At 39.5% G+C, this 27,185-nt stretch overlaps 1 protein-coding gene across 6 annotated transcripts in view; it reads right to left on the minus strand.

The window, feature by feature from the left end:
- Positions 1-27,185, minus strand: part of LOC144726398 (uncharacterized) — a 59,961-nt gene that overhangs the window by 23,308 nt on the left and 9,468 nt on the right. For 4 of the 6 annotated variants that reach the window (XM_078605126.1, XM_078605099.1, XM_078605108.1 and 1 more), the window contains exons 4-5: positions 5,011-5,187; positions 3,356-3,572 (exon numbers count right to left, since the gene is read on the minus strand). In XM_078605126.1, the coding sequence (XP_078461252.1) occupies positions 3,356-3,572; positions 5,011-5,187 (394 nt within the window). Of the gene's footprint in view, positions 1-3,355; positions 3,573-5,010; positions 5,188-7,506; positions 7,678-27,185 lie in introns of those variants that run through there. The other 2 variants (XM_078605117.1, XM_078605091.1) reach the window with 1 other exon arrangement.

The raw sequence follows: 27,185 nt of genomic DNA on the forward strand, positions 1-27,185 counted from the left end.
TTACCCTCTTAGGACCCAGCTGTCCATGTTTATCAAATTTCTCCATTTAAAAATGACATACTGGGCTAGGCTATGGATTAAGGGGGGACTAAAACTGGGTTACACTTGTCTGAATTACAGTATAAAACCTCACGATGTGCTGTAGTGGAGGTACATTGGGACAGGAAGCCCACCTCTTCACACAAATTACAATGTTATTGTATTTGTCTCTCACCCAATGGGCCTTTGCCTTTGCAGGAAAACTCTGCACCAGTTTCGACCTTGTGGATGTCATCAGCAGAGCTAGGCCCTTTTAAACAAATGCTGTGTTTCCAGCTGTTATGAACAACAGCACCATTAAAGCTATGGGGGATTCAGCAGCAGAAAACAGAAAAACTATACACAAACTCAGTTTGTGGTGGAGGATCATGGGTAATGAATGCATAATAAACAGACTGAAAAATAATGTTTTGTCTTTCTGTCCCCCCCTTGTACTGTGACCGGTGCTTTGTACTGGGCTTGTGCTCAAGTCGCAATAAAAACCTTTTTTTATGATGTTTCATCCATTCTGCCTATGGACCTTCCAGACCAATATTTTCCAGCAGTGCAGACAAACCATGATTTCAGAAAGTAAGCTGGTTTCGAATTTCTGGGTCACATCACCAGTATATAACCTCCTTAACAAATGCTGCTGTGTAATACTCCATATATCCTGGATTACAGGATGCATGCATTTGTACCCCTGGGGAGAGCATGGAACTAAGCAAATTAATCGTGCAACTTGTATGATTCATAATAAAGGTTTTTGGGTTAGATCGCGTTATTTCTAAATGTGGCGTAACCCTCCACCACCCGACACGGCCAAACAGTAAAAAATGTGTGTCACGTTTACAAAAGACAAATAGTTCACTACTTTGGCCCACCGGTGTGTTGAAGAGTAAATCAACATCATTTACAATTTTGAGTAGACGATTCGCTGGTAATTACATCCAGCATCATCGGGCAATTTGCCAGAATGGTGAAGCCCTCCACTTTCTCCCGGTCTTAAATAGAGCAGCATGGTGACGTCATCATTTAACCCAATCTGGTGCAGTGATTTGAGGCAGAGAGGGTATTGTAATTATATAATAGATTGGTAATCATTAAATTGTTATTAATTAGTATTTGTTTCCCCTATAAGGAATTGTAATTGTAATATATATTTTATTTAATAATAAGGGTTACGACACATTTATAAATAACGCGATCTAAACCCCAAAATCTTTATTATGAATATTGGTCGCGAAAGCCGACGTGTTAAACTTGTATGATGAAAATAAATGCACCAAAGGTTTTGTGTCTGTATCCAGCTATATACCTCTGTGTCTAGTATACAATAAACAACCATCACAAGATCAAATCTAAGACATTTTGTCATTTGCTAGAATAGCAACTAAAGTACCCTGGCCTCTGGTACAACTGGGCCTTCACAACATTTACATACAACACTAAACAATCAAAACCAGCCTCTGATCCTGGTATACAATGCAAAGCCACCACCTTGTTCACTGATCCCCAGGATTAAAGTAACAGGAGTTACTAAGCATGCTTAAATTCTACTTCAGACTAAGCAATGCAGAGTAGAATTGGAAATACGTAATAGATTTGGATATCATAGAAAACACAACATGTCTCTAATTACCAATATCTATGCATACCTCTGTTTAAGAGCATTTCATTATTGGAATTGAATTGTACTTGTGTTGGTGTCAATAAAGTAGGAAACATGAAAACAGTTGCATAAAACTATGACAGTATAGGCTAACCTGCTATAAATCAAAAGTAAACACATCTACGCCTCTATATAAGGGACGAAACAGAAAGACTTCTCCACAAATCTGGCTGTCGCCTGATGAAGCTAGTTGTAATTACTGGCAAAACGTCGTACTCAGATTGCAAATGTTGTGGCTTGGCTCTCCAACACACCGGTGTGCTATACTAGTGACGAATTGGCATGTTCTGTTTACGTGACAACCATTACTAGTTGGCTGTGTCGGGTGGTGGCGGGTTTTAAAAACATATTTATATATTTACGCGATCTAACCTAAAAACCTCTATTATGGATGATATTGGTCGCGAAAGCCTACGTGTTAAACTGATAAACTTTAACTCTGCCTGACCACAATCCCACAAAACAAACATTGGGGTTCAATGTTGCTGCATCTTAGTCCTTCGTATTCATAAGACTGCCAGTCCCTTTTCCAATTGAAATCTTACTCCAACATTTCACATATTTCAAGAGTATATTTGACTGCTTCATTACTTGGTAAATAAGTCCATACCATATATAAAGATTTAACAACAAAAAGCATTGTATACTTTTCGAAGAATACTTCAACTTTGCACAGAAGAACAGAATGGTACAACCCTCTTTTCTCAATAAAACCAAAAATACTTTGATCTAAAAGCAACCCATCATTTTCACTGAATGCAAGTGTAAAATATAATTGCAGCCGCTGAAGTAACGAACGGAAATATTTTCCTTTACAATAAGGTTGCAATGTTTATGCAAGATGCTTAAAAGTACAAAAACATTTATTTAAATAAGAATGTTTGTATAGCATATTCCACCCATGGATAAGTATTATCATCATCCTCATCATCATTGAGTATCAATTTTCTACTGGTAGAATGCTAAGTATAGCCTGGTAAAAACATGATCTGCAGGCGAACTGAGCCAAAGGAAAATGTAGTTGTAAATTGGCGGGTAACACCAACCGGTGCATCCAGTGAGGCATGACGTTATAATGGCATTTCATCATGTTTCATTAGTTAAGCTACCAAAATCCAACCAATCCAGTCTCACAAATATTTATATTCATAAGTACATATGACCGAAGGCTCAAGGTTTCTGATAATACTCATCACATGACGGTGTAGTCAGCAGCATGCGTGCAAGCTTCAGAAATGAATCCAGCAACATTGTCACAAAGGTGAAATCGGAGAGCCATATATAACATGGTAATCCTCAAGATGGACCCTAATCCAAAACTGCACAAAATCCTTTAAATGTAACAACACATGAGACTTTCTACAAAGTGTAAACAAGCACTACACTCTCGAGGAAATATGTGTGAAAGACGCGTAATGTAGAAGCTAAACAATTGAGGCAATGACGTCTAAAATATAGCCACACCTAGCTCAAAGTGTAGTTTTAACTCTTATAATTCATCTAATAATAATAGTTATTTGCATGTATGTGTGAACTGGGCCACTTTGCTCACATGGCCATTTTTCTAATCTGCTTTGTCACTCCCAAGATCTCTACACAGGATTAGCGTGTTCGACTTTCAAAGTCTATTTACAATGAGGCCATGTCAGCGACTCAACGCTTTACCTCCGGGACAACAGGCTGCATCGGCTTCTTGAGTCGGTCCTCACTGGCGGCCCGAGGTTTGAGGAGGGCCGTCCCAGCACAAAGGGCCCCCAGGGGTGTGTTGGGCTTGTACTGCAGAGGCGATGCATTATCCCTCGAAAGCAGCTCCAGGGTGTGGCCGCCAGGGCTCAACCGGTAGCGACCGCAAAGCACAATCAGGAGGTCCATCACCGGCTTGCTGCTCGCACCACACACAGCAACACGTGGGCAGCAGCAGCACAGACCACAGCTCGAGTCAACGTCAAACTGTGAACCACACAGGACATTTTTTGTTCCTGATTGAGGCATAACTCAGAATCTAGAAACCAGAAATTGTTAAAAGATGTAGCATAATATTCTTACAGTACGGCTATGAACACTTGCAGATGTGTTTGTGTCATATTTACATTCACTATGTGGAGTGTAATTTAAATTACTGGTTATGGCCATAGCAATGAGTATGGAATGTAAGTTAAATCCTATTCATTTTGATCTCACAAATCGTACACAATGCATCTTCAAAACACTCAGCATCCTAATGTATTACAAGGAGGGGGATCAATATTATGTCTTGTTCACGCTCATGGATTTCAAACACGGCTTAACAAGTTAAAACATGTTGCATAGATACAAAATATATTTTTAATGTTGTATTTAAAATGACCGTAAATATTTTCCAAGAAAGAAAATGGTGCGTTTATTATATTCATAGCGATTATTTGCGCATTTAATAAATCGAAAAAAACATAACACACTGGGGCAGATGCAATCACCCAAAGATGACCACATTACAGACAACTGAAAATAGTTTGTTCTAAATTGCTTGCAAAGAGGGTAATTTGACCTCGCAGCCATGAAGATTATGTTTTGTGAAAATAAACATTTATTTTAATGCATTTAAAACTCGCTATAATAGCACAGAAACCTTCCACATGGAGCCAGTTTTCCTGGGATCATTGCCCATCCACAGCACGTTCACCACTCTTGAACTCCATGCTCACGCCTTTCCAATTGCCATTTCAATGCTTGTGCCAAACTTGGGCGAACATAAAATACCTTTTTTAAAGGGCAAACATATGCCTCCCTACCCCACATCTCCAACTCCACTTAACAAAGCCTCTTAAACACCAGCTGCTTGAAGCTTGCTGATTCCAATGAGCCAGCTGAAAGGCATTTTTTCACAGTTTTAATTTACTTTTTGGCACGGCTTCAGTTATTTTTTATAATCTTTATATATAAGTAGAGATATGAATGTGCTCAACAGCATCTGACTTTAAGCTTTACAATCCCTAATTATTTCCGCGGATTTCTTTTTGCATCCAACCTTGTAAGACACTGAAAACAACTGAGGATGCTATAAAAACATTAAAACGATGTATTGACACAAAACTGAAGTGTACACGAAAAATTGAAATGATTTCCCACACAGGCGGTGTTAATAACTATATACGCAGGAGGAGCCAGAGTTGAATTTAATCAATTGAACATCAATCTCATATTGTCCTGGATACGAGCACACTTCGCCTCATACTGGTACATTCCTACGTCCCTACCCATCCATCACTTGATCCCCGCAGGAATGGAATGAGTGTGTGTGGAAATCCAAGTGCACAACGCCGGGCACATGTGACACGCACCTGCCGTCGACTCGAGCCATGTGGTGCTCCCCACCCGGCAGAATGACGTTGAGCTCCACATTCTCCACTGAGAGACCATCACCCCCACCATGGTCTGGTGGGTCTAAGTTGGGGGGCCCAGTCTCGGACTGGGACCGCATCAGCGGTGGTACCGGTGCACGGGGCTTCATCTTCCGGCTGCAAAATAACACAATAAAAAGCAGTGAACATTGCGCTGCTAGGCTGTTTAAGCTTTATTGTTAAATAAACAAGGGAGTTTGGTTTCCATTCAGGGTTAATGCAGGTACATTCGTTAGGTCAAGGCGAAGCCACTTATTCTCCAATTTCAGTTGACTGGTGTTTTGGCAGAACGAATTATCAGCCACTTAGAGATCACAAGCAAATCCGGATTAGTGCATCCACATTTAACCCTCACCTAAAACTGCAATTAATCAAGTGATAGGCATGTGACTGCCCTTACACACATCACTTTCAGATCTTGCATGGCCATATGCACTATATCCACAAATTGAAAGGAAATTAATGTATTAATTTATAGGTAGTAGCAGTAATGTATTATCATGATGCTTTAAATAAAAAAAATATTTCATATAAATGAAGCAGATGCAACCATTATTTTACAAATACAGTAATGTACTATGTACAGTATAGTATACCGTTTTAATTATAAATGCCATAACAGAAAACATAACTTTATAACCGCGTACTTTAAGTAGAAAAATTCAGTTACATAAAGGGAACCACATGATTTGTTTAGCTGGCCTGCCATGAAAGTAATACGATTTGTTTGACAATCACTATGACTAAGCACGGTATGAAACAGGTTAATGATATACTGCAGGTCCTGGTGGAATCCAAGTGTTTGGTGGTGTAAACTGCATCATTGCAACACACCAACTGTGCAGTTTGACCTCTGGGTTCACAAGTGATTCAAGAAGACTAAATGAGACATTCCAGAAATGCTTTACGTGCACTTGTAGATTGCAACCATGTCCAAGTCCCTATCGGAAGCCCAATGTAAGCAACGCATATTTGAAATACACTGCTTATTTTTACATTAACCCACACTCATATTATCATACCATGAGGTGCCATTGAAAAAGATCGAGGTACAGGACAGGAAAAGAAGTTAGAAAGGCCAAGTTCACGCGACATATACTGTTGCATTGTATCAGAACTGGTAACATTGATGCAATACAGAATGTTGAATATAACGCACGTTAGTATGTGCATGCACAGCTCTTTAGCCAATGCAGTGTGCTGGTTGAGGACCTCCTCATGCTTTGCAAGCCATGAGCGTTGTTTGACCATACGTCGCCACCACAATCAGTGCACGCGGGTGAAGACAAGTATAGCCCTGTGAGCCATGCGGCTCTTGAGTCGGGTGCAACCGCAACAAACAAAATATGAACACAGAACATCCCAAAGCGATGACGCATAACAGAAACATCCTGGAATAAAAGACGGGCAGCATGTCCCCTCGCGCATGGCACAAGACACGACTGGTGACAACGTGGCTCTGCAGCAGCCTACAACACCTGTGCTAGTCACGGAGGGGTGCCCATTTAAGCAATATACATGCTCAATCCTACTTGGCTTATCAGATGTGATGTGAGCAGGTGCATGGAGGGATTGTGTCAAAATACACGAATGTATCGAATAGGGATTTCTTTGAAATGCCTTCAGTGAAAACTGCTTTTGTTGATTGTCTAATTCAGTGATTGCGATTTAATATATAGTTCTTCACAACGCTGACAAAGTGACGCATTTCACTTCAGCTGTCGACCAGCAACACGTGGTGTGCAGATATTTTACGATCATTCATTACCGGCACAAACTCTTCAAATTTGCTGTCTGGTTACCTATTAATCCCAAAGTATTTGGTCAAAGTTTAAGAGAATTCACAAGCATGTACATATATATATACCCATGGATTTATTTGGGTTTTTGCTAGAATTAATCAAGATAAATATTACTCTACAACAGTATATTTTAATTCAGAATTAATCGACAGAGCTGAACATTTTCAGTTTTAAAACAAACTAAAATTTACAGCCCTTTGTCAACCTATTGCTTTCTGTCAGCTGTGATGGTTGTTTGACCATACTTCACCACACTGGCCAATGTGGATTGGTAAGAGAGGCCCATGACCTGTTCAGCTGTATCACTCGCAGCTGATGATAGTTTATTAGCTGTGGCCTGCATTCCAGCTCATATTCACAGCACAACCACATGCTCCACACAGCTCCCCCATTCAATTTAACATTGATTTTATAAAATATAATGGAAACTGAGCAGATTAGCTTTAACATTACCAAAACCAGCTGCACCTCTGTACAGCCTAGTTCCAATTAAAGATAAGATCATACACGAAAACGGAATTTGGCTACACTTCGTACACGAGACTTATAATAGCATAGAAAAGCCCTTTCTTCAATACGAATTCCAAAAACAACACTTTGCTGTAACTTAAGATAGGTATGATTTTACCCTTACCTGTTTTCTCCATTAATATCTGCCGAGGACATTATGCTTTAAACAAAATATATTGCAGGATTATAATAAAAACACTATTGGCAGTGAAGCTGTCGAAGAGGTAAGCGCAAGCACACACACTGTGTGGAGCTTCCTCTCATGTGGTGAGCACACGAAAGTCAGCAGCGCTCCGAGCACAAGCCACACCTGACGTCAGTATTGAAGGGTGTGGCTCACATCACGCCGCGCTCAAAGGCCACACAACATGGGAGCAGTAGCAGAGTTCAAGGCCGAGTGGGTCTGGCGACAACAAGCCCAATTAGGTCTAATTAAGGGCGAATACGAAGACAAACATTGACGACCTGACCAAAGTTATAATTATCAGCAGCAACCCTTCTAAATCTACCGTTTGGCAAAGGTGTCTTCATGTCAATTCCATCCGTCATGCTCCCAACAAATACAGAATCTTCTTTGCTTTAATGAACTTATTGTTCACTTGTGTTTTTTATCTTGAGCTCAGCTATGAAGCATTCTTTATTCAGTATTCAATCATGTTGGGTTAATCATTTCCTTTTGTTGTTAGAATAACTATCTTGTCAGCGAATCCGAGGTGGGATAATATTCTCTTCATTTATGTTTCATGCCTTTATTTATCCAATCAATTTTTTTGGAAACCATATACTGTTAATAATTGAGAGTATGTATATATATGGTCCATGGTAAAAACACATTTCATAACTCAAGCTAGTCCACCTGTATGACTGGCCTGTAAATCGTCAATCATTCAATTTCCTATGATGTTTGTGAACATGTGATGTTTGAGTGATAGATAGGCTAATGGGTCTGAAATTATTCAAATCAGTTGCCTTCCTTTTTAAAGAGAATGATCAATCCAAAATTCATGCGTTTCACTTCTGTTTAGAAACAAAGTAAATACAGTACATTAAAAATGTGCTTGTTAAATAAAGTCCATGGTTATGCAACCTAGTCTATAAACTTTCCCTAATTTCATACTGCAAAAGACAGTGGGTTACTTCTCGAAGTGTGTCACCTGGAATTTCCTCTGCCGCCTCTGAAATTGTATTTACTTGGCAAAATACATCTACATAATATATCACTGCTAGATTTAGAATTGTGTCTATCATGCACTATGCTTCCAATTTGCCCTCCACAAGCTACTATTCATGATTTTACCAATTACAGTATAAATGCGCTTTTTCTTCACGAAAGTTTGCAAATTGTTCGACTATTTGTTCCGGAAAGGTTTTACAGACCTATGTATTGCATTTTGTTTTGGAATGTCCATCCCTTTTCAGATCTCTTATTTTCTACAACAGACATTGACTGGTTTCAGAAAAATTGTTCTCCATTTGGTTTATTACTTTCTTCCACGCTTTCAGTGTACTATTATAACACTCGTTATTTTATACTTAAAAGTGGTCACATTCATATCATGTTTCCTTCTCTATGGCTTGGAATCCGTTTCTCAGTCTTTATTTTACCACCTTCGAAATATAAGTGTTGATGTTAAATGCTGTGCTTTTGCCGTCAATGTGTTCGTCTATCACCTTAAAATAGTGTTATACCAACAGACACCACTATACACCCATTGATATCTCATGCCAGCACACGACACATAAAAGTGGGAATGCTACAAGGCCACGAAATGTGAAAATCTACAAAATACCAGAAAAACAAAGAAGAGAGGCCAGCCCAATGATGGGAAACCAACTGCACCTCCTCAGGTTACTCATACCTTCTTAAACAGCTGTGGTTGACATTACCAACTCCTGCAACCCTGCGACCCAGGACCACATTGGCATCCCCCATGATTGGAAGCACGTCACCCGGGCTCCCGCACATTCACACATCAGTTGTGAACGTTCCAAAGCCTCAAACAAGAATAATACAATATGTGCACAAACCCATCAGGTTAAAAGAAAATCAGAGCGTGTAATAATCGGCACAGCTAACAGCATATAAACAGGTGACAAACTACACCTGAACTAGGCCACTTGAATTACATTCCAGGCAAGGAAAAATGTAAACACTAAACAATTACTGGGAGAGGAGGAAGGGGACCCTATAAGGTAGCAAGCAATGTGTGTTAGTTTAACAATGTTTAGGGACAATAGTTCAACATGTTACAACTACAGGTGCCTCTAAGCTACCTACAATGGCAGTACGAACACAATTCCCTAGGTTATTTGTACGAACTTATTCCATAATTAGATTTGGGCCACTGGGGACAATATGGCTGCAAAGTGTTGATTCAGTGGATGCCTGCGTGTTAGAGTAAGCAATGGCCAATCCAAGCATTTACTGATATCAATTAGTGGATAACGATGCTGCCAGAACGTACATCGGTGGGGGATAGCAATTACTAAATGTTGGTAGTGTCCTTGCGTCTATTGGAAATTAGCTGTCTCCTCTCTTTGGCAGGGATGAGACAATCTCTGACAATCTGTGGTTTGTTAAAATCAAGTGAAATTAAATTTGTACTTTTTCTGTATGGGCTCACCCGTGTCCATTTATAGTCATTTTTGAAAAAAAGCTGTTTCATTATCTTCGTGTCCCTGCAGGTTGTGAACTATATTAGACACCAGTGTATACAACTACACATGGGATAATAACGTGAAGTTCAGTCAAACCAGCAATTGTGGGCAAATTTGGATGGGTGTGTCTGCACCTGCATGTGTGTGCATGCGAATTCTTTTTCAAGTATAGTTGTGGATACACATAATTAGGTGTTGAATAAGTATGCCTCACTAAAACTACACTACAGTACTGTACTTCAAAATGGTTAGATAGCCTTTGCAAAGTTCCCAATAAGAAGTAACATTTTCCAAAACAGGCCTGGTTTTAAATAAAGAAAGAAAACTGCGGATTATAATAGAAACAAAACAGAAAATGAAGTTTGAAAAACCGCCCAATACATTGAAGATTTAAATATTCAAGGGGTGTAAGGAAAACATGCTCACCCAGGTCGCCTCTTATGTTTTTTATTTTTTTTTATTTCAGGCGGGTTTCGGTTATATCCATCCCTCCCCTTGCCATCCCCCCCTCCCGTACTTAAAATAACTACCCTTATCCCCTTTCGGCGGGGACCCGTCTGATTTAGGGCAGCGGGCTCATTCCCCCATCTCTCTCGATCCCCATGCTTTGTATAACCGGTTCAGTTTATGTTATGGTGTGTACACGTGCGTCGCAACGGGCCCGCGCATTTCCTTAAAATAAAAAAAGAATACACAATACATGGAGCGGTGACATGGCGTATCAGTAGCGTGTTTGCCACTTGTCAGAGATTCACCATTAGAACCCGCGGTTCGTACAACAGCTACGCGCAGTCTTCTTCAGCAGACATTAACAGATCCCGTACCGTCATTCCCAAGGGTAGGCCGTTGTGTGTCGGAGTCAAGGTCCACATTTTAAACATTACCTGCAAATTACTCAATTGGTAATATACAACAATCATTGCCTCCCGTTGCAAAAACTTAGCAAGACCCTCTTTGAAAAGGTCATGAGACCCCATGAGACTTGCCTTGACAAAAAAGTGTAACCCTCAATAAAAATATACACATTATGATATATGAAATCAAGACACTGAAGATAATAGTCTATACATTGTAGAGGTGCCTGCATCATACATGTTTCAGTGTGAGTGCATATTATCTACCAAAAAACAAACTCAGGACTCATCTTCTTGGTTCTTTCGGTAGAAGGGAAATAATAAAGTAATAAAAATAAAACATAATAAAATACAATTCTCACAACGTTTCGACCACAACGCAAGCAGCCGTCCTCAGGTGAAGAACAGGTCTGTCGGAAAGATAGAAGATGAATCCCTGCAGTCACGAAAGCTTTAAATCGAAATTTAAACTCAGGACTGTTTCTATCTTCATCCGACACGTGAATTATTGTTCGTGCTCAAGCACCAAACTAATGCAATGCTCACTTGATTAATAAAATGCTTAAAAACTAAGGATAATATGTTTAATCAAATAAAACAAGATTGATCACTGCGTGTTGAATATTAAAAAAACTAAGCACTTCAGTTTCATCATGTTCACTTCCCATTCATAAAGCTTTTCCAGTGGATTGCATCTCAACACAGCCGTGTATACAACATATGCAGTGCTTGTAGCTTGTATATTTACATTATTAAGAATGCTAATGTATTATCCCCTATGTTAATCCACTGTTGGATGACATTTTTAAATGTATTTACGTTTTTGGACATGGACAAATGCATTAAGGTAAAAAAAAGTGTCGTAGAAAAAAAGGTGTGGTTACGAGAGCGATTCTAAGAGATTACCAGTACAATGGGTTCTTCGGAGACATTCTCTAACTTGTATTTCCTTGGCAAATGCAGGACAATGTGGCCTTGAAAGTACGATACACTATAAAACAATAACATCTAAATGCATTCTCTACCAGATCGCATATTTTATAAATGGGACATATCCAACAATGTAACAACTTTATAGCCCACAAAGTGTCAGATAAATTATCGAGTATAGCTTCACTATAACATAATTATATTATGCATTCTCCATGATACTGTTGCATACGATGTCATATGGTCACATTGGTTAGCATGCTAAATTTGACCACCTAAAAATAGAATTTAACCAAAAATAATTTTCTCTGAATACTGCACTTTCGTACACTATATCAACCTATAAGTCCACTTATCAAACTACCATGCCATCATCATCATCAGCTATTATAAATCCACTGCTGGATGAAGGCATCCCCAAGCCGCCACTATGCCTGATGATCCCACAATGCAATAATCCCCATCGGCACCTGCTCAGGAGCTTATCTGATTGGCCAACCTCCACAGTTGATGTCCTCTTGGATGTGTGCCCTCCTTTGGCCGTCGTCACTCACTTTCTTTACAGTCAAAAGTATGTCTTTTATCCATTAGTCTCACATTACACGTGTACAATACACATTGTTCACAATGATCATCGCAAACAGAACAAAGAAAAATGCCGAGGCCAATGAACCACGTGAGCAAGGCGGGTTTGGAAACAAAAAGTATTTTCTGACATTGACCACGTACATATTACCAATCAGATTCGAGAAAAGCAAATCGGAATTTCAAACACCATCGTGTCTAGGATTTGTACGCAATGACAACTACGACACGTGGAATATTGTTTAAATCCAAGTCACTGCATCAATAGTTTTGCACCTGCTGAGAATGTATTTTTTTAAGTGCTTAGATTTCTTGTAAAGTTTCCAGAAAAGCGAACATCTCTCACCCAATAACCCCATAGGCCTTTCATTTGCACACACCATGCAATGTCTCAGGCAACAGAGCACCACAGTAATGCGACATGTACAGTCTGTTAATCCGACCTAAAAGCAGAACCTGCTCTGGATGATGTGAGCAACGTGCCTACATATTTATTTCACAAGTGTGTATTTTTAGTTATTGCCTGCAAAAATACAATTGTAGCCATTCAACATTATGGGCAACATATTTTAAAACTCTATGTCAGTGGGCCAGGATAAAAAAAAATATGAATTAGGAGGTGGATGAAAACATGCTTGAGTGCTATTGAAAAAGCTTAATTTTGTAAGATACCCATGTGCCTAAAAAAATAAACCCATGTGCCTAAATAAGAATATGTTTCAATGGATATATATTACCTCCTATGACAGGGATAGGAAACATGGACACTGATGAAGAAAATGTAACAAAAGTTTAAAAACGTGAAAACGAGCAAGTAAAAGTACATGCTTTGAACTACAATGACAGACGGAGAAAGGCATTAATAAGAGAACATCCACAAGTGAGAGACGTGATATCGACTGTATATAAAGTAGGCATTTGGCAGGACACGTCATGGCTTGAAGGGGCATTGATCGAGACGTGCAATGAAGTGGTTATCCAAATGAGGGAAGACCTCTGAGAAAACATCCATTGCGGAGATGGAACGATGAAATCGGGTCGCGTGCAAGTGCCAGGTGGATAATTGTATCGCAAAAAAGACAGCGTCAGCTCACCCCGAGACCCCTTAATCTCCCCCTCATAACCACCACCATTACTTTTCCCTCTTCATATTCTCATTACATGGCTTTCGCTCATTCCCCATTCATTCAATCCATTCATCATACTGCCATCAATTTCGCTTTCACCGAATTCACGCATCACAAATTTTCCCATTGCTTCCTCTCATCTATTTCACTTGCCTCATCTCCACCATTGCATTCTAATGTACTATTGTTAATTCTGTGTAAAGCACCTTGGACAAGGGGCTATATACATTATTTTAAGATAAGACCTTCCTCCAGCAAGGGATTAATCACGGCTCATAATGCTGGGATAAGTCTGTGATTCGCATGCGTGTCACTGAACATATTTGAAGAAATACATTTATAAATTAAAGCATCTCAGTAATTTGAAGAAAAATGCATCCAAATAGCATCTAACCTATAAAAGTGAATGAAGTATACAAAAATGTTTTTACATCAAATAACAATTGTACGATGGGCCTAATATACATATATTCCGAAAACAAATATTTGAGCATGACAAGTAGACATGTGCTTTGCTATTTGACCCCCCAGAATGTGTTCCCTGAACAGGTATGCATGGATATTCGGACCATGAGTGGCATTCTGTGAGTATCTGCACGCATACTTGATCCGACACAGAAGCTGGGTAAATTTGGCAGTCGCAGAAGAAAGATCGCACGTGATTCTAAATATCCTGGAACAGGCATTGTTAAATTAAATGCTTCTCAGAGATATGACGTTTTACAAACAGCTGAAGAGATGTGTGTACAAAATATAAGTACTTTATTTAAACGCACAAAGATGTACAATATATCTAAGGCTGAATATAGAAACTAAGTAAAACATATATAGCAGCTTCTATCAAATTTTTGACTCACAATGTAAACTTACGGTCTTGCGTGATAAACATGACTGACACAATTGTATGCATAAGAGTATAGAATCGTAAAACCCCAATGTTTAAGTCAACCACAAAGGGTGATAGTGCTAACCGCGAACATCAGAGTAAATGTGTCATTAAGCCTGCCACCAAACGACTCAGCCTATTAGTGAACAAAACATGCCAATTCGTTACTAGTTCAGCACACGAGTAAGACGTTTTTCGCCGGTAATCACGAGCCTCATTAGTAGGCAACCAGAGTTGTGGAGAAATCCTCCTGTTTCAGTCTTAAATTAAAAAAAACTCTATAATGGATAATAATTGGTTAAATTAACGAATAACTGAGCACAAAAAAATCCAATATTGTTTTTACATTAAACCAATGCTGTCTGATTATCACAAACAAATAATAAAACTGAGTAAAAAAACAACAAGGCAATCAAGAGCTGAAAAGTAACTTACCAGATGTTGTGAGATTCAATGTATATACTGTAAAACTCATTTTGTCAACAAAATCATCCGCTGGTTGTCCAAGGACTCCAAATCCACAATGGAAAATCTAAATAAATTCCTTCCTCACAAAATTGGGAAGCAACCATGGAAAAATGTATTTTTTTTGCTACTCGTGTAGTAATGCACCACACTCAAGGGAATACTTGATACAATTTGGTTTGTACACGGTCTGCGAAAAACCGGTTCACTCGTGTAACATCCATTGTGGCTACATTGAATGTAATGTGCTAATAATAGCGTTTCCCCCCTCTACAAGCCTTATTTCCGGAAAGATGTGATGAATATAGCATCAGCAACTTACTTGCATAAGCACCTCCAACGAAAAAAAAGAATCAATGCTTCAAAACAACCTTTAGACGAAGTGGCCTTCTCAGTGGTAAATCTATGTACTATTTAAACTTCCGTCCCCAATGCACATACAATAAGCCAAACCTTACAACCAAAAAAAACAATGAAGCCGGAACTTGGTCATTGTTCGTTAACTGCACTTCCCCTTGCAGGAAAATAAATAGCGAGGCAATGCTTTTCTAAAAGCATTCAGGCAAGGAGACCCGTGCATTCCTAAAAGCGACTGTAGACGCACAATACTGTGACCAATCCTAATCGTCTCACACGTAAAGTCAAACCGTCCATACACCAGCTGCCCATGGATGCAGGACTGTTTCCCCAATCCTCAAACCCAGTGGAACGAACCCACAACAGCTGTGCAAGGAAGCTATTGAAATGACCCAGCCATTGGCACACAATTCAAATAACTAACTTTTTATCGGGTGCCAACCAGCATTGCATTAGACAAACAATATTGAAATTGTTACTTGTTTGAATACATTTCCCAGCCGACTTTAATCTCGTTTCAATCTAATTGTCGATTCTGCATTGTAAGTGCTTCTGTAAAGCGGATTGTAAAACAGGATGATGACTTCTCGGCTACAAGAATAGATGTTGGCTTGCTATATTGAAACGTGAGAAAAAAATCTGTTTGTCTATGTATCAATGACATAGGTATACACTTCTTTCTCTGAAGTCTGATAAGCAAACTTTCTTCACGCATTAATACATTTGTAAAAATAAATTCTATGACATACTACAGGAAAAAAAACATCAAAGTTATAACCAACATTGTATACGGGTAATGCAACGCACGCTCCATGTGTTCGCTTGTCCGTGCATGCTTTAACCTAAACAAAGCCCTGCGTGGGCTTTAATTATATGTCAGCCAACACAAAGCACTAAGCAAATTGTGCCAATAGCAATGCCACATTTAGAGTCTTCGCAATTGACTTATCAGCAGCAACAACACGACACGCATGTGTTGGTGTAAAGTTGGCCCATGAACATGACCACTCGTGTATATTGTCCACGTAACAGTAAGATCAATGAGAACACATCTAATAAAGGGCCCTCCTAGCCTGGATTAACAGCTTAGAAAATCCTCTAACGAGAGCCGTGGCCATAGCAACCGTGGAGAACAATACCTGCTTCTGTTGTGATGGCAGTCGGAATTTATTGGGTGTTTATTATCGGAGTATGATGGCAGTAAAATTAAATAAAAGCCCGTCATTTTTTTTCATCGAGCTCAAATTAATTTGATAGAGGGGAAAAAAGATTAGTTTAAAAAAAAAACACCAACTTAATGTTAAGCTTTAAAGAAGCGTTTCAGTCCTGTGAGACTGTATACTTTATTAGACACAGCTCACCGAATAAATATATAAAAACTTAATTCTAGATGTGAAGCTTTCGTGACTGCAATGATTCATACTCTTAGTTATTTCGGTAAAGTCACGTAGGTAAAAACAAATTAAATTAAAATTATTATTTAATAAATTTAAATTTCTTTTTTTTACCTACGTGACTTTACCGAAAGAACTAAGAGTATATAAAAACTTGCCTTACACGTTTTTCTTTCCTACAACAGGGCGTGGACAATTTGCGTGAAAAGAAACATTTCGGATTGTACGTCAACGGTCTTACATCATCATCATCATCCCCATGTCCTTATTCGGTGGACGCAGAGTGGCGTTTGAGCGATGATTAAAAGTGAAGAGTGCTCTGTGGTGTGGCGTGTGCGGGGAGGGGTTTTTTGTGTGTGTGTGTGGTGTGTGGAGAAGCCTCTTGAGTTGCGCCTGTTCCGGACGGGGCCGCACGCCACGCGAATTTCTCTTCAAGTGGGGACCGCTTCAAGTGCTGGCAACGTTCGAGCACTCCACCATACAAAGACAAAGATCCCCCATATAGCCTTAACAGACTGTAGGGGCAAGTGCTGTTAGCGAGTACCGTCCTAACAGCACGCACACACAGTTCACTCACGAAGAGCTGGGTGACCCCCGTAGGTGGAGTTTGACTTCTATATTTGGTGGGGGGGGGGCAGGGGTCCGCTAAGTAAATCACATTAGGAATCGCGGGTGCATGTAATTAATGTTTTAATTGTGAACTACTGAAAATAAATTAATCAAGATGTTCGATTTGGGGGGGATGGGGGTTGCCCCCCCCACCGCACTTACGCACTCCCACTGTGAATTATTCCAAATGCTCTATTAAAGGATGACAGGAATGTGGGACCAAAGTTCAAGTCACATTGGCAAGGGACAATAAACAAGAAAATAAAGATTGAATTCCTGAGAAAATTAAAAGCGAATAGGTTTCAGTTGTGCTTGTGACTTTTGTACTAACGTGCACATATTAACCGAAGCTTTATAATTTCGAGGTCAATATTGTACTTTTAACTACTATACACTGGTTAAATGTTATATTTCATATTTATCTGCATATTCCTGTGCTGCCATATTATTTATCAACCCTGAGTCAAACTACTGTATAAAAATCTGCAACATTACAAGTCCAAGTGTAATTGATCAATGACCAATACTGTGCAAGAGAACAGAAGCCAGCATATCACGCAATGAGAAGTATCCATTCAGATCTCTTGCAGAGCAACTCTTCGAATTATAGAATGAACCACAAAAGTAGATATCACATTTTTAGGTTTTTTCGGTAAAGTCACGAAGGTAAAAAATTAAAATTAATAAAAGTAAAATTAAAATAAAATCACAACGTTTCGGAGGCAACACAAGCTTCCGTCTTCAGGTGGAACCGTCACAGCACGATTGCTGTATCAAGTGATTTTTATTTTATTTTTTATTTTACTTTTATTAATTAATTTTTTTACCTACGTGACTTTACCGAAAAAACCTAAGAATATGAATCCTTGCAGTCACGAAAGCTTCAAATCTAGAAAAGAAATCACATTTACTACTTCTGAGATCACTTCAAGCAAGTAACCTCCGGGACAGAGTAGGCAACAGGACATTCCTATTTGCTCTGTAAGAGAGTAGTGTTCGTCACATAACAGTAAAACTGATATTTAAACTAAACTATTTTTTTTTACGAGGTAAGGCCCACTAAGCTATACAGCTCTTTTTTTCAGAAGCGATCTGGCCACAAAAGATAGCTCAACGAAGTGGCTTATCATGTGGACATTTATAGCAGCCAAATACTCTAAACACATGTTTCTAAATGTGGAGGGAAAACCCGGAGAACCCGAAGAAAAATCAACGCGACCACAGGGAGAACATGTAATCTCCAAATATAGTATACAGGTTACCTGGTCCAGATCGAACACACGATCTCCTGTATACCAGGTGAAGTAGTTAACATCTTGCCACCTCGGCGCCCCATTTCATCATTTAAATTATCAGATTTTGAATTTTGCCAAATTAAATGCAGGACTAAATTTAATACAATAATATTTTGTCCAGTCATTGGGGACTGAACTGTGAGCGAGCCAGGTTCGCGACACTTGAGAGCCAGGTTTAATCACAGGCAACTGCCTGGATCCCAACCCAGGTTTTCAGCGGTGCCAAGCTCAGCACTGACCACTGAGCTATCGGGCCATCTCTTAACGCGGGATTTTATAGGTTTAGGAAAGATTCTCATCAGTGAAATGAAAAAAAATCTTTGAGAATTGCACGATCCAGCACTAAATAGTGCACATATGTAGTCCTTGTTGTTTTCAGTTGTACTTGCCTACAGCATCATGGCACGGCTCTGCAATTCGTAATTGCCTTAACACCTGCACTGCCCCCAGCTATTCGGAATAATACACAGCCACCACTTACACATTTTTATCGATGTAGCACGAAATATAAGACTAACATAATTAGAATGTTGGATTTGTGTCCTCATGTACCTTACAAAAATGTATCCTAGTTCCCATACTAATTTCTTCGCGAGCAATAATACATTACAGGGGCTCATAACACCAAAATATAAACAAATACATAAATTCTTGACTTAATTATAGTGTGTAGCATGCGTTTTAAAAACAGGGCAAAGACATGTACCACAATTTAATTGAATATTAAGTACATTATTTAAATAGTTTCACAACATGATACATTACACGTAATACAAATTGCTATGTACCTTACAGTGATGGTCAAAGTATGAAAATATTCCCAGAATTTAGGAAAATATTTTATGTCAGTAGGCGTCTTGAAATTAATGCTAGGGAGTTGTTTTTTTTTATCCTTCAGACTATTTTATCATTAAATGCTTGTCAGATAGGCTTTTTGATTATTCCTTAACCATTTACTTAGTGCCAAGTAAACTTTACTTAATGAATATCCAGAGTGCTGCACAGGGAATGCATGGAATGTTAATCCATGCGGACTGAGGAAATGACCAAACCATACACATGATTTGTGACTTGTAAAACGTTACACAAATAATACTGTAATAAAGTGAAATATTTCAATCTGGTGAATGAAAACATTTCATAGCTTTAAAAATAACCTTTTTTAATATTAAAATACTTTAGAACTAAATAGCATTTTCCAGAACATGTACGATATTTCTGCAAAAATAAATTGTTGTGCAATTATATAAAAAGGGATATATTGTTTTAACAATGCTTATTTAACATTTCACACTACATTGCACACAAATTTGTTTTAAGTTAAATGTAAAGGCAATATATTACTGTACTTTTAAACATGCAAACAACCAATCAATGTAATAAATGCATTGATACATGCAAGCAATGAGGTGTTTCCAGTCAGTGGGTTCACTGTAGCCTAATTACATGATGTGAGTTATTCCACAATTCTGTAGCCATTTTCATAAAAGCCAAGTAACAATGGCAACCTCATCATGGAAACATTTTTCAAATGTTAAGATGATACATTATGTATTTGAAACAATGTACCCTCGGGCACACGGGAAAGGAAAAGGCATTTTGTTTCTCTTAGAAAATAAATAAGGAAGAGTCTTAATCGAACATGTATTATTCAGACTTGCTTATGTGGGGACATATGTTTAAACAGTTGAGTTCACACATGCAGCTTCTTCCAACAGGTAGGAGCAGAAATATTTAGCCAATAACCAAGAGGACAGTGTTTTATATTTCACCTTGTCCAGCTTATTTGTAACAAAAACATAATATAAAGTAAGCACACAATATCTGGTAACATGGAACACGGTACCGCTTGTAAATGCATAGTGTCTGGCCTAAAATACGCACAGGACAGTTCGTTGTGTACAAAATGCAAGGACATGAGATCAGCGTGGCAAATATTAAATGCAGAAGCACTTAAAATAGGGGCAGATGCATGCCTGTTTGTCATTACGAACTCTTCTATGCCTCTGCTGCCATGGCCACGTCTACCCTTGTCGACCACTGTTTTTTCTTGCTTGGGGCTGTTTTATGGATGATCATTCATTATGGAAAACCCGTGATGCACAGCTGCTGTATTTTCCCCATCATGGAAACTGTGTTGAATATGTAAGCAGCGGTCTTGAGAACAAGGACAATTGCCCATCTCAAACCAATCTGTGTGTCATCTGACTGAAATGTAGCTGTATGGTGGTGACCTTTTTTTTGGACTCTCCCTCTCACGTCACACAACTTGAGCTCACATCTCATATTTTCCATCAAATGTGACAATGAGAAGGCATTCTAATATTTTTTTTCCAGGCAGCATTTGACAAATACATGATTTTTTATTTTAAAAAATGAGATTTCATCACGTAAATGGCATACACTACAGGGCCAACCACAACACTACCATTTTGAATTAAAAAATATCACAATGCGGAATTAAGACATTTAGGAGAACGTTAAAGTATACAAGCAAGTGAATGAAGAAACATAAACACATTACATTATTCAAACCCAAACCTACTCAAACTTTTTCTTCTTGCTCAGCAGTTGATGCTCTCATTTCACCGACTCAAGTGGGAGGCCCTCCACTGGGTAAAAACATCTACTTGAGCAAGATTAGAATTTTCAGATTACCGAAATTAATATACAACACATTATAGCTACTTGGATAAATATTTGGTTGTTGGCTCTACGTAGTGATTTTAATAAGTACAATAAGAGTGTATATGATAATGTGGGCTTCATGCTGGTTGGTCACAGTGCACCAATAAACAAACGGATTCGGTATTAAAGCAATGTGGTCGGAGCAAGCATGGCTGCTGGAATGCAAGAGATAAGTAGGACAATGTGTGTTTTGTTGGAAGCATCTGAACAGTTCTGCAGACAAAAAATGCACATGAAAGTCACATGGCATGCGATGCAAGCCACAACATTTTCATTGTGTGTTTTGTTAAGTAGGAATGACTGTAACAACAAACTCCCAAAACCAATCTTATTGGGATAATCGTACAGTACTGATATACAACATTGTGCATTACACTCAAGCATGGGAAATTAAAAGTTGAAATGTGTTCATTGTATCAGAATGCAAATGCACTGTATTGTTATCCAGAAATGAAATAAGCATTTTCTCTGGGCAGATACCATTGATTCAATAGATCGCATTAAGTCGACAATGAAGTTACAGGAGAGCACTGTGTGCGACTCAGTGGTCAGTTTATGTATGGAGAACTCCTTTCTCACCGTACATATCCAGCCATGCTAATGGGAGGTATGAGAAAGGACAACAGGTAGCTCTAAAGAAATGAGTTTTCAATCTAGACTTAAAAAGTGCATAGCTCTAGTAGAGCATTCCAGACGGCCGCAGAAGCACATCTGAAAGCGCGCGATGCAGCGACCGTCTTTGTTCGATGGCTAGCCAAAAGCTTCTGTACTATGAAGCTCGTGACCCGAGTTCATTTCCCAGCCATCGCTAATATCAGTAGATCGGCCCTGGTCACCCCCTTCCCCCCTTCAGTATCCCGCACAGGCCTGCTTGGCAAAATATGATCAAACAATCCCCATGGACTAGATGCCATGGGGAGGGGCCTTCATACAGAGCTCTAAATTCTTTCACAGTTTTTCAAATGGCTGGACGTTATTATTTAATAAAACAATACTTGGAAGAATTGTGCACACTTGTCACTAATAAAATGTCACTAGTTTTAAAGCCATTAAAACTTTGTATAAATCCACAGTAAAGTAAATAATTTACTTTTAGTTTTTATTTTCTTCACGTCCCTCCACATCTATCAGCTAAAAGTAATAACACGGATACTCAAACATGTCCTGCAGTTTATTTGCTCAAACAAACTCATGCCCTGTGAGCAGAAAATCAATGGTCATAAACTTGAAAACAATTACAAGAAATCCAGCCTTGAAATCCACTTTAACAGGGAAGCTTTCGCCTCCAATATCATCCATAATACAGGTATTTTGGGTTGGATCGCGTAAATATATAAATGTGTCATGAAACCCGCAGGCTTTGCTCTCCAACACACCGGTGTGCTGTATTAGTAATGAATTGGCATGTTCTGTTTACGTGACAAACCTTACTAATTGGCTGTGTCAGGTGTTAGCGGATTTAACGACACATTTATATATTTACGCTATCTAACCCAAAATACCTATATTATAGTTGAAATCCACAACCAGATACGGAAGGCTTACATCAAGCTTATAAGTCAGATATGGCAACATCCAAATCAGACTTCTACTCTGCCTTGACTGCAGTTGGTGCTGGAAAAACTACATTCTATTTCAGGACTATTAACTCCCTAAGGTGGACCTCAAGACTTCAGCTTCCTCCACTGCTATAACAATTGCCAAGTGTGGAGAATGCTACACGTTCTCTGAAAATGTCTAGGCAATCAGGCAATGCCATTCTGGTGTACTCCAATTACCTATCTGCTCATCTCCCCACAATCTGCCCTTGACATCCGTCAGCCCACCACCAGAAACATTTTCACGAAAATCATCTTTATCAAACCTTTGCCCACCAAGCTCATCCCTCACTACCTACCCACCCTGGCACCCAAAATTGCCAGTTTAGTTAATGCCTCCATTCAATCCGGTACCCTTACTTGAATTCTAAAAGACTGCTTCTGTTATTCCCATCCTAAAAATGTAAAAAAGAAATATCCCTATATCCATGAAAAGTGTCCAAACCATCTAAAACTTCTCATTGTAAAGTCCTGGGAGGAGTTATGTTTTCCCACCTCTCCAATTCTAAAAGACTCCCATCCTAAAAAAAAATAACAATGTACCCCAATATCTCTGCAAATTGTCTAAATCATCTCAAACTTCCCATTGTCTTGTAAAGTCCTATAAAATATTATGTTTTACCACCTCCTTCCATGATCTCCCAAGACCCAGTAGAGTATGGGTGTTGCCATGGACATTATACTGGCCATTCTACTAAAACGGTTCTGCTCTTGGTGGTAAATGACCTTCCTATCTCTTAAGACCTTGGACCTCTCCCAATTACTTCTCCGAATTGTTTCTGTTCCCTTTAACGTCATAGGCCACTTAAATCCTTGAGGGCTTCCCTCGAGACTTGATATCAACCATCTATAGTGATGACACCCAGCTCGACGTTGCCATTGACTCTATGAACCCAACCTAAACCTTCTGTCTTGACATGGTCTCATCCTCGATTGTTCTTACTTTCTCAAGTAAAACGTTGCCAAAACCGAAGTATTCATCATCAACCAAAACTCAACACCAAGTAAAGCTGGGCGGGGAACATTTTCTAACGGACAAATAGAATTTTCAAATATCTTCGGTGTGCCACACATTTACACACCATATAATAACACGAACATGTATGCACACATAAACCGAGTATAAACAGATGCTTGCAGTGACTGAGTGTGGCTAATAATATAATAGAAGCACAGTATAGCTAGGTAGAAAATTTTCCCAATTAGTGCAGCTAAGGTATCTGCAGTGATGGACACGTTTCATTTGGTGCTGCTTCATGTGGCCCTGGCCATATGAAATGAAGTCACAGACATAAAATGTTTTTTTGGTTTAGCTGAAATAAATACATGTGTGTTCTTAACCCACCACCACCTGATGCAGCCAAGTAGGAAGGTTTCTCACATTAACAAAACGTGCTGATTCCTTACTACTTCAGCACACCGGAGTGTTGGAGAGTAAACCGACAACATTTACAATTTGAGTACGGCGTTTCGGTTGGTGATTACAACCAGCTTCATCAGGCATTTTGTCAGAATTGTGAAGAAGTTTTCCAGTTTCCGGTCTTAAATTCAATAAAGGTGATGTCATCACTGTGACTATCAGGTGCAAAGATCAGAGCGAGGTTAATTTACTACAATGAGCCAAGAATGTCTGTGTCCCGCACGTGACGTCACTCCACGTCGGCCAGCCCCCCTCATTAATAATCATGAGCAGGTGACGTCACTCCCCAAACAGCCCCCCTCATTAATAATCATGAAGAGGTGACGTCTCCTAATGGACCCCCCCCCCCACCTTTAATAATAATTAGCGGGTGACGTCACTCCACATGGGGGGGCGAGGTGCCTTCTCCCCCCTCCTCAGCGTCAACTTACAACCCTCACTACAAAGGCAGAACCCTCACGTCACGTGATCTCCGTAACGCTATTGAAACATAGAAGTAAAAAGGACGTCATGATGAACAATGGATTATAACCTTTAAATTGAATATGTCTGTGTCACCGCGGCCTAACAAATTGCACACTAATTGATGCAATGAATATCATGTCACGGTCTGCTTTTTGCTTGCAACTTTCAGATTTACTGAAATACACCAATCCATGGACGGGCAAAAGGCTAGTGTAATCATATGAATTAGTCACAGACACCATCTGACCCAGGAGCCATAGGTTCCTCACCCCGAGACAAAAGTTTGATCATTACGCTCCGAAATTCTTGAAATTGCACTGGAAAAAATGTTGCTAAACTTTGGGATTGTCATTAATTCCGAGCTCTCATCATCTTCCCACGTCTCCATCTGCACAGTGTCTCCCTCATTACCACTGGAACCCACATCCATGCATTCACCACATCCATGCATTCACCACATCACGTCGCCAATAACCACATGTGACCAATGGTGGAGCCAGGATTTTCAGGTAGGGGGGGGGGCAACCCCTCGAGTAAGTAAGGACTTGTCCCTTGCTTTTGATTCGACGCGTGTGCGGCGATGGCGCAGCCATCGATCGAGGGTCGAATTCGAACCGCGTTGTGTGATCGGCATCGCGCTCGCTGAAGGTGTTTGCCTTCAGGGAAGTCGTGCACTGTATACGCAATTGCGTACAATTTTGTGAGTCACTTATAACCGCTTTGCCGTTACTTATTGGCAATTATGGACTCAGACTATTATCCTATCATCTCATAAATTCCCTGGTACGTAATAATATGCTACACAGTGGCAGTGGGGGTCGCAAAATGCCGATTTATAACTAATAAACCCAAATGATCCGATCGAAATTAGGGATTTGATCGGATCATTGGCAGGGCACGTGTCCCCTCCCCCCCACTGGCTCCGCCAGTGCATGAAACTACATAGAAGTTAAAAATGCATACATACATCCCAACTCGACTATGGAAATTATCTTCTCTAAGGCCTCCCCAAATTATTGATTTCCAAAACTCCAATGTATACAGAATGCTGCTGCTAGACTTCTCACTTGCACCTATCAGGGTTGATTCTCTTCCATTTAATTTATTGAAAGTGCAAATGTTATTAAATAAATAACACTATAAAAACAACTCATTACCGTATGTATGTAGTGTTGTGCTGCACTGTAGTCACTGTTGAAGTGTTTGTAGATGTTCCCAAAGAATACAAAAAAATCACACAATGAATTAAAAAATGGCGCGAAATAAAACAAAAGTGACAAAAAAAACGGACTGAGAAAAAGCACAACACGAAGAAAAAACACAAAACAGAGAAAGCAATTTACGGATAAAGGACCTACACACTGCTACAAAATACATCTTGCCACTGGCACCCCAATGGCGAGATGTTATCTGCCTCGCTCGTATATAAGAGTTCACGGGTTCAATCCCAACCCCGACGCCTGTATTTTTGGAGTTTACATGTTCTCCCTGTGGTCAGGTGTCTTCTGAAAAAGAGCTATATAGCTCAGTGGGCCTTACCTGGTAAAATAAAAAAAACATTGGTTGAGATTTTGTTTTATTTTTACGTGGCCACCGACCGTGCATGTGCATGCACTGCAACCCACGTGCTCTAGGTGGCGATGATGGCTGTACTTTTGTTTAACAAGGTTTTAAACATTTAACGAAATCGTAAACGTTTCAGACTTGGCTAAGGTTTAAACTTTAAACTATTAATACCCCTACGACGTATAAACACAACATCGCCTAAAGACTACAATCCCTCCACCAGTTCTCATTTCAATCCAGAATGAACAATATTACACTCGCCGTCTTCCAATAGCCTCATTACACTCACCCTTGGCTATCTCTGAATTGATGCACTCTATTATTTGTGTCCTGCCCTTTAATCTAACTCTATCTCCATTCAAGCGCTCTCTGCTCCAGCAAACAAGGCTTGTTGTCAAAGCCCCCAGTCAACCTTCACTCAGTGGAAAGTCACTTTCTCCTTTTCTGCCCAGTCAGGAACTAAACATTGCCTCCCATCGTCACCATCCATGCTGTTGATCCCCTGCATCTGTTCAAGTTCAGGTTCAATACTTTACTCGTGCCCTGTGCCTGTCTGTTTTGGCCCATTAAATAAATGAAGATGCTCCTTTCCCCAGGACGTCTCAGTGGTACAGCGTTTTGAGATGATGTTGCACCGAGGCAACATAAAACCAAATTGTACTTTAATCGCCTTCTTTTAAAATAATTTAGCACCCTTACAACTGAGGGAGGACATTAAGATGCATGACCTCTTAGTGAAGTTAATAAATACAACTGACTTTTGAATATTACTAAACTTTCCAGATGGCAAAACATTACAATACCATTCTATGCCTGACTTAGATTGTGAAAACAAATTTAGCGCAGGCTTAGCTCTCGTTGACTCAGCTTAAGCGCCTTACATCCGATCACTTCCACCTTCCAAAA

The sequence above is a fragment of the Lampetra planeri genome, chromosome 2 (genome assembly GCF_965212315.1).
Source record: "Lampetra planeri chromosome 2, kcLamPlan1.2.h2, whole genome shotgun sequence".
In the NCBI taxonomy this organism is placed as follows: Eukaryota; Metazoa; Chordata; class Hyperoartia; order Petromyzontiformes; family Petromyzontidae; genus Lampetra; species Lampetra planeri.